Source organism: Odocoileus virginianus, chromosome 4 (assembly GCF_023699985.2).
Source record: "Odocoileus virginianus isolate 20LAN1187 ecotype Illinois chromosome 4, Ovbor_1.2, whole genome shotgun sequence".
Classification (NCBI taxonomy): Eukaryota; Metazoa; Chordata; class Mammalia; order Artiodactyla; family Cervidae; genus Odocoileus; species Odocoileus virginianus.
Genome location: NC_069677.1, coordinates 57936499 through 57945635, shown reverse-complemented (window position 1 = coordinate 57945635; position 9137 = coordinate 57936499). Strand labels below are relative to the sequence as shown.

Below are 9137 nucleotides of genomic sequence, written 5' to 3'. Positions count from 1 at the left end.
TTTGAGTAAACTCCAGGAGTTGGAGATGGACAGGGAGGCCTGGCGTGTTGCAGTCCATGGGGTCGCAAAGAGTCAGACACGACTGAGTGACTGAACTAAACTGAAATGAGCCTTGGGCAAACTGGAGTGAGAACCAATGGGATCCATCCTTAGTCCTTCTATCCTTTGGGCTCAAACTATCTTTTTCAAATATCTGGAGTTCATTAGATGACATCCACGCGTCTTCAGTAAATATTTATTTTGCCAAGCACGTTCTAGGAGTTCCCCTTTCCAACGAAACCATTCTGAGATATCCAGTGCTTCCAAACAACTCTTCGGTTTAGCCCGAAGTTGACCTGTGTGCACTCCACTTCAGTTTGTGCAGCCCTGTTCTTCCGAAGCTCACAGGCTGCGGCAAGTAGACAAGGGTACAACGGATGATCAAGTGTTTAAACGGCCTCAAGGGCCTAAACATCTCGCCCGGCCCAAACCAGTATCATGAAAAGATTAAGGGAAAGACATACTGCTTCCGAGATCCAGCGAGGCGCGGCCGCGGGCGGGCGCGTCCTCACCTCCGGCTCCACCCTCACGGTGTAGCTGCCTCTTTAAGAATCGGCGCCGCAGGCTGGTCGGCCTGGTGCTCACGTGACTCGGCTCGTTGCAATCGCTCGCGGAAGTGGTCCAGCCCGCACGGCTGGCGCGGGGTCTCCCAGGGCCCGGCGGGGCTGGCTGGCCGGAGCGGGCACCGCCGGGCGGCCCGCAGCCGGTCGCCAGGATGGTACAGTTATACAACCTGCACCCGTTTGGCTCGCAGCAGGTGGTGCCCTGCAAGCTGGAGCCCGAGCGCTTCTGCGGCGGGGGACGCGATACGCTATTCGTGGCGGCTGGCTGCAAGGTGGAGGCGTTCACCGTGGTCGGCCAGGAGCTGTGCCAGCCGAGGTGTGTCTTCTCCACGCTGGGCAGAGTGCTGCGCCTGGCCTACAGCGAAGCCGGTAAGCAGGGGCGGGGGAAGGGGCGCCTCACCCCAGCGTTGGGGCCTCCTTAGAGGACTGAGTGCCGCCAGCAGCTCTGGGTAGGGAAGACTTCCTGCTTGTAGGGTGGTCTCGCCCGGTCTGGCGGCTGATGGAAGGTGAGAGCTGTGCAGTTGTCCTGGCAACCACAGGTGAGAGCAGGCCTCTGGTGGGCCGAGGAAATGCTGGTGGTTTTTGCTGGCGTCCTCGCTGGAAAGGCCCTTGGTTGGGTCAACTCAGACACTTGAAACCAAAACGAACCAAGTGAGACTCTTTTATTATAGCAAACAAGTACATACAAAAGTAGGGAGAGTGGTATCCTGAACCCCCTGGTTAATCCCGTCTGCAACCCTTATGCCAACTCACGGCCTGTCCTTAATCTGTTTCCTGTCAATTTTTGAAAGCTCACAAGACCTGCTGATTTTTAAATCAGTGTTAAGTAGAACTCGGGTCTTAGGCCCCTTTCCCCCCAGAAAAGTAGCATCCACTACTCCTTTTCCCCTAGAAATGTGAGGCAGTGCCAAGGGGATACTGAGTGGGCATATCCCTATTTTAGAAATATCCAAATTTAAAAATAGGCACTTTAGGACTTTCCTGGTGGTCTAGTGGTTAAGACTCTTCACTTCCACTGCACAGGGCGTGGATTGATCCCTGGTGGGGAACCAAGATCCTGCATGCCAAGTGCAAGCCCTCCCCTCCAACCCCGGCAAAAGATGCAAATAGGTAGAAATAGGTACTTCAGTTTGCAGAAGAATTCACCATAGAATTCTTTTAATTGTCTAATAATACACTTAAAATTTGAATTCTGCTTTTCAATAAATTGCAGTATTTAAGATGGAAAAACCTGTGACTGAGGTATTTACTAAAAAAGTGAAGAGCATGAACCTGGAGGATTGTAGGGCTCTGTCTAAACTCTGTCCACAACTGACTGTGTGTGAGTTTATAGAAACTTTTGGGTCTCCGTTTGTGTTTGTTTTTTTTTTTTTTTTTTTTAAGTGGAAAACTAGATCAGTGATTTCCAGACCTTGGAATTTTGTGGATCAGCAAAAAAAACTGCAGGGCTACTGTACGCAGTATCTGACTGTTCATTTTGTCAAGTAAAGATACATGTTAAAAAAAAGGTAAAGCCCTATTATTTACTGTCTATTATTTATATAAAAACACCTAGCTCCAAACTTTGGATGTCTTTGCTTTATGAACAATTTATGATATTGTTACTACTTTTTCTTTTTGAATAGTTTAGACATCAATAGGGGCCTTCAGGTCTGCAGACCAGTTTGAAAAACACTTATTAGATCTGTAAATTCTCTGTCAACAGACAGCTCTGATTTTGGTATTTTTAATATTGCTCTCCTAATCATTTCACAAGATTAGTAGTTTTCCTCACCTCCTTTTTAGACCTATGAATTCTTACCTTCAAGAGCTCTATTGAGTGACAAGCTCACCAGTTTAAACATTAGTATGTGTGTGTGTGCTGATGGGGGGCAGATAACCACTATTTACATGATTGGCCCCATTCTTCCAAATGGACATTTAATATAGAATTGTAAGTGACCGGCACTCTATGAACCTGTAACTTTCTTGCCTGTCAGTAGTGGTGATTCTGGGGAATCCTTTGATGCCTCTACTGGTGTTTAAGAATCATCTAGGGTAGCTTAAAAAGATTCCTGGATCTCAGAGAAGCAGTAACAGTTACCTGGGGGTGTGGCCCAGCATTGGGTGAGTCTCCTGTTCAGTCAGGATTGAGAATCGCTGATCTAGAGCCATACTGACTGCCGTAGGCAGTGAGTAGCATGGTGGTACTGATGCCTTGAAGTTAACAAAGATGCTTTTGTAATTCTGTTGACTGTCTTAAAAAAAGGAAGTCATGTGGTATGGTGTTAGCATAAGTCAGATAGCTCTAGGGTAACTTTCAGCTTGAACTTAATGCTTGGCTGCAGCTTCTTCCAAATTGTAGGTAGAGGACTGCTAGATATGCTGATATCCAGATAGCTCCTCTAACACATCTCAGCTTTTTCCTTTTGGCCTCTTTCCTCCCACTAACCCTGGCTTGGACTTGGGGATTCCTGCTCTACGCCCAGTGTCTCCCCTACTCTCACCCCAATAAAAACAAAATGAATCTTAGATCAGCAATTTCTGTTTACTATAAATGCTTTGCAGATTCTTAAACAAGAAGAAAACATTTTCAATTTCTTTTTGTCTCTAATTAGCAGGATGCCAGGCTCCTTTCATAAAGATTGGAGGTGGTAGAATGTAGGTTGAAATTTTGAAGGATGGGCCCCTAATATCATCATCAGTAATTGAAATTACTTTAGGTTTTCTGTGTGAAGGGAGAAAGAAGAGATTTGGGAACTCATTGCTCTCAAGGAAGAAAGATCTCTGTGGCCAGAGTGGAGTGCTGTGTAGGGACGTCTGGTGCTGGACCCTTGTTTAAGGGATGCCTGGAGGTGTGGGGCAGAGAGGACAAGGCCACATAGCCCAAGTGCAGGAAAGAGCCCTAGAATGTCTGTTATCTCCCCCTTGGCCCTACTGCGGATGGAGATGGCTAGATAGCATCACTGACTCCATGGACATGAGTTTGAGCAGACTCTGAAGACACTGAATGACAGGGAAGCTTGGCGTGCTGCAGTCCTTGGGATTGCCACAGGTTGGACCAGACAGGACTTAGCAATTGAACAGCAAAGCCCTACCCTCCCTCAACTTTTTAAGTCATAAAACATATTTTGACTCATTGTATATTATTTCTGCCTTCTGATAATTGTTTTGTCATAGGAGTGCAGCCTTTTAGTTTAGGGATTAGTGTTAACCAGGCTTATGATCTTGCCACGTAAAAGGAAAAGTTTACTTTTTTTTTTTTTTAAATCAATGACTCTCAGCTTGAGAATAAATAGAATAATGATTTTTAAATTTACTTAATAAAGACAGAAGCTGTCATAAAATAAGTAAAATAAAGCCCTGAGCACATAATGCTTTGAAAAGTTTAATTCTTTTCTCTTATGAAGGGCTAGAATCCTCTAGACTTATATCTCCTTTCTAACATTTTGAGAGCTGCATGGAATGACCATTGACTTTGGAGCTCACCAGATCCAGATTTAAGCCCAAGTGCCATCATTTGTTGGCTGTGTTGCCTAATAGCTTATTTGAGGGCTTCCCCTGTGGCTCAGCTGGTAAAGAATCTGCCTGCAATGTGGGAGACCTGGGTTTGCTCCCTGGGTTGGGAAGATCTCCTGGAGAAAGGGAAGGCTACCCACTCCAGTATTCTGGCCTGGAGAATTCCATGGACTGTGCAGTCCATGGGGTTGTAAAGAAGCAGACACGACTGAGCAACTTTAGTTCACTTAGCTTATTTGAGTCTCAGATTCCTGATCTGTGAAGTGGAGAAGGGGATCTTGCCTTGAAGGGTTGTGAGGATTAACTGAGAGAACTCTAAAGGTCTGTTTATAAGGCTTATCAGGAAGACACACTTAGCAAGTTCTAGTTCATTGTTTACAAAACAAGTTATTAATTTGAAAACTTAAGACAACATAGGTACTATCTATAGTTTGCAAATTACATATGAACAGTTGATATATAGACTTTACCAATAATAGGCATATATTTGTAGACATATGAAAAAAAGCTTATATTTTTCTAAAATAAAATGTATAAAACCTTTTATTATAACTAAACAAATATTCTTAGTTTTAAAGTTCATTAAGTAACTAGTAACTTGAATATGACACCAAAGCATTGACAACAAAGAAAAAATGGAAAAATTGGCTGTCATCAAAATTAAAAAATTTTGTGCATCCAAGGACACTATCAACTGATTTGAAAAAGCAGTCTACAGAAAAGGGGAGAAATATTTGCAAAGCATATACCCAATGAGGGATTAGTATTCAGAAGAACTCTTACAACTCAGCAAACAACAAAACAACCCAATTTGAAAATTGGCCGAGTTTGAATAGATATTTATCTAAGTTGCCAACTAGCGCAGGACAAGATGCTCAACATCACTAATCGTCATAGAAACGCAAATTAAAATCACAAAGAGATACCATTTCATACCCATTAGGATGGTCATTATCAAAACAAATAGAAATAATAAGTGTTGATGAGGTTGTGGAGAAATTGGAACCTCTGTACATTCCTAGTGGAAGAGTAAAATGATAGAGCTGCTGTAGAAAACAGTACGATGGTTCCTGAAAAAATTCATAGAATTTCCACATCTGAAAGTCGCTCAGGTGTGTCTTACTCTTGGCAACCCCGTGGACTGTATGTAGCCTGCCAGGCTCCTCGGTCCGTGGAGTTCTCAAGGCCAGAACACTGGAGTGGGTAGCCATTCCCTTCTCCAGGAGTTTCACTTTTGGGTGTACACACGGATTAACTGAAAGCAGGGGCCTGGGCACACATTTGTACACCAGTATACGTAGCGTTTTTCACTAGAGCCGAGAGGTGGAAGCAGCCCAGGTATTCGACAGATAAACCAAATGCAGTGTATCCATACAGCCTTAAAAGGGATGAGACTCTGATACGTGTACAGCACAAACGAACTTTGAAGACATTACACTAAGTGAATAAACCTAATACACTAAGTGAAATAAACTAAAGGACAAGCATTGTATGATTCTACTTATGAGGCACCTTAGAATAGTCAGATTCATAGAGACAAGTGGATGGTGGTTGCCAGAGTCTGTGTTCACGAGGCAGTACTTCTGATGTTCAGTTCTGGTTTTCACTTTTACTCTACACACATTTAGTTTTGCTTTCAATTTTATGTACCTTAGTTCTGAGCTAGATCTGCAGATGTGTACAAATAATTCATATTTATGTATTTGCACATAACTCATGCTCTTCAGCATTGGTGCTTTATTGTATTATGTAAATAGTAAAAGACATATATGTACAGAGGGTTGGAATGGGGAGTTATTGTTAGTGGATTCAGAGTTTGGGGGAAGATGACAAAGTTTTCAAGATGGTGGTAATGGCTGCATAACAATGTGAATGTATCTAATGCCGTGAATTGTACACTTAAAAATAGTGAAAGTGGTCAATTTTGTGTTATGTGTATTTTACCACAATAAAAACTTTTTTGTTTAATGTGTTTACTGAGAGAGTTTAAGGAAGACAGAGGCCACATGGTTCTCAACCCCATCAGACCTTCTCTAGATCAGCGTGAGCCAGTGTATGCAACCCACAAGGTATAGTTAGGTATTCCACCTAGATTTCTTGAAGAAGAAAATGGCTATCCACTCCAGTATTCTTGCCTGGAAAAATCCCGTGGACAGAGGAGCACGGTGGACTGCCATCCACGGGATCTCAAAAGGGTCGGACACGACTTAGTGACTAAACAGCCATCAGGATCTCTGGGGAGAAAACAGATGCAGGATTCCAGTCTGTGGCCTCAGAGCAACCAGCATCAGGAGAAGGTTTGCCTGTCTTGAAGCCTGGCTCAGTCCCAGAGGAGAGGGCGCCTGGCCAGCCCACTGAGTGTCTACAGAAAAGGGCTGCCCCCACTTGCTTGCTGCATCTGTATGTGGGAATCAGTTGTGCTAACCACAGCATTTCAGTGTCAGTTCATTGGAGAATGAATGGCTTGTTTACATAATAATGTCTAGCATTTAGTGAGTTCTCTATTTGAGAGAACCGTGACTTCTCCCCTCCAACCCAGAAAGTTCTAAAGATTAAAAATTTAACTTACACCCCCCCCAAATAGAATATGTAAGAGTGTGTTTATGTAATTTGACAGACACAAGAGACTGTTTAAACAAGTCAGGAAACACAGAAGCCAAGACGGAAAAGATACGTATCTGGTTCCATATGGTAAAAGATGTCATACAAAGTCAGACCTTAGCAAAGTCAAACTACAGACTACCAAAAGTGATTTGCTTTTCATGGCCGGCAAAGGATTAATATCCTTTTTACCCAGAGAGCAGCTATTACTTGATAAGAAAAACAAACCAATATATAATAATAAAAAAAAAAGTGGATAACTTGTAGCAGAGAAACTGTTCATGGCTGCATAAACATATAACAGCTTTATAAGTGGTCTGGAAAATATGAATGATATTTATATCCATGAGAGTCCTGTTTCCTCCATCATATTGAATCAGTGCTGGTGAGGATGTGGGGGAACAGGCCTGTTTAAATAGTGCTGGTGGCAATCTGCATCTGTAATATGCAATTGTGATTATAATCTGGCAATATCTATTAAATTTAAAGATGTACTGACCCTTTGACTGATAGTCTTACTTTTGAAAATCTACAACATTGAAATTAACACTCCAGTATTCTTGGGCTTCCCTTGAGGCTCAGCTGGTAAAAAATCTGCCTGCAGTGAAGGAGACCTGGGTTCCATCCCTGGGTTGGGATGATCCGCTGGAGAAGGGAAAGGCTACCCACTCCAGTATTCTGGCCTGGAGAATTCCATGGACTTTATAGTATAGTCCATGGGGTCACAAAGAGTCAGACATGACTGAGCGACTTTCACTTTCACTTTCAAATAAATATATAGGTATAGGCCTATTTATTACAGCATAGACTATAGTGGCAAAAACAAAAAAGCTGGAAATTTGGGGTTGGCCAAAAAGGTCGCTCGGGTATTTCTGTAAGAACAAAGTTTTTGGTCAGCCCAGTACTTAAATGTAGTATATCGGCAGGTGGACTGCTGAATAAATTCTGACACAGGTGTATACAGGATATTTTGCACGTATATGAAAAGGACATTAGATATCCATGTATCGTCCCTGGAGGGAAAAATATAGTGGAAATCTTGGTAATAAATTGGTAATTTTTAAAAATCGTTTTACTATTTTTTATTATTGTTTGTTTTTTAAATTTTTACAATGTCGTGTTGCTTTCTGCCGTATAACAATGCAAATCAGCCATAATTATACATATGTCCCCTCCCTCTTCAGGTACTTTTTTAAATTGCAGATTGTTAAATATATTTAATATGTTCCATTTTGTTAAAAGCAAGAGTGACAAACCACCACTCTGTGATCTATGTTTCTATGAAAGAAAGGTTTAGAAGGACACATACCAAGCTGTGTGTGTTAACAGTGGCTCCTCATGGATTGGACTGCAGGGGAAAGATCATTCTGCTTTTCATTTTATATCTCTTCATCACTTTGACTTCTCATAACAAACAATAATTCGAAAATTACTTTGTAATTTAGAAAATCCAAGAAAATCAACAGTTAAGGGAAAACTGACTTGGATTGAACTTTCACTCGATATGTGTGGCTTTATGCTATTTCTCAGAGTTGACATGAAAATATGACTTGTGGGGAGGGGAGAGGTAGCAGTGTACGTTCCACTGATCTCTTCAGAGTTCCTTATACCTAATTTTGGCATCACTCTAATAGCAAACACTTTATGTCAGGAGAACTTTGTTAGAGTTCCAGATTCAGAGCTATAATAACATGTAGAGCTACCGTAGAAATAAATCATAGACTTTCTCTGTAAGCTACATGAATATTTAATAGGTCTTCTTAAGATATTAACTGCTTCCCAGGTGGCTCAGTGGTAAAGAATGCCCCTGCAATGCAGGAGACGTAGATTCGATACCTGGGTGGGGAAGATCCCCTGAAGAAGAAAATGGCAATCCTCTCTAGTATTCTTGTCTGGGAAATCCCATGGACGGAGGAGCCTAGTGGGGCACAGTCTGTGAGGTCGCAAAGGAGTTGGGCACGACTTAGCAACTAAATAAGAGAGTAAAATGGGGATAGATTGTATTTCAGAACCTAAATGCCTGTTGTCCATTAAAAACACACCTGAGATCCTGTTACTTAGAGTTCTGTTCTGTCGTTTGGTCACCACGTCGTGTCTGGCTCTGCAGCTACATGGATTGCAGCACACCAGGCTTCCCTGTCCTTCACCATCTCCCGGAGTTTGCTGAAACTCGTGTCCATTGAATCTGTGATGCCATCCAACCGTCTCATCCTCAGTCTCCCCCTTCTTCTCCTGCCTCAGGCTTGCCCAGCATCAGGGCCTTTTCCAGTGAGTCGGCTTTTCATATCAAGAGGCCAAAGTGTTGGAGCTTTTTGTTCTAGTCCATCTTTAATTCAACCATTCACATTAGGATTCTGTTTTAGTTCCTTTTCATGATGCAAGGTAAGTTGTGGTTTCTAATGAGAAATTCTAAGTGTAATCTTATTTCCTTCTCAG

At 42.5% G+C, this 9137-nt stretch overlaps 1 protein-coding gene across 12 annotated transcripts in view; it reads left to right on the top strand.

Annotated features, from left to right (window-relative positions):
• Positions 1-628: 628 nt before the first annotated feature.
• HPS3 (HPS3 biogenesis of lysosomal organelles complex 2 subunit 1) overlaps positions 629-9137 on the top strand; it is a 60857-nt gene continuing 52348 nt past the window's right edge. For 9 of the 12 annotated variants that reach the window (XR_011487324.1, XR_011487325.1, XR_011487326.1 and 6 more), the window contains exon 1: positions 630-971. Coding sequence is in view for 7 of the 12 variants with exons in the window: in XM_070466608.1 (XP_070322709.1) it covers positions 755-971 (217 nt within the window). In the remaining 5 variants the exon portion in view is untranslated. Of the gene's footprint in view, positions 972-9137 lie in introns of all 12 variants that reach the window. The other 3 variants (XM_020911651.2, XM_020911634.2, XM_070466609.1) reach the window with 2 other exon arrangements.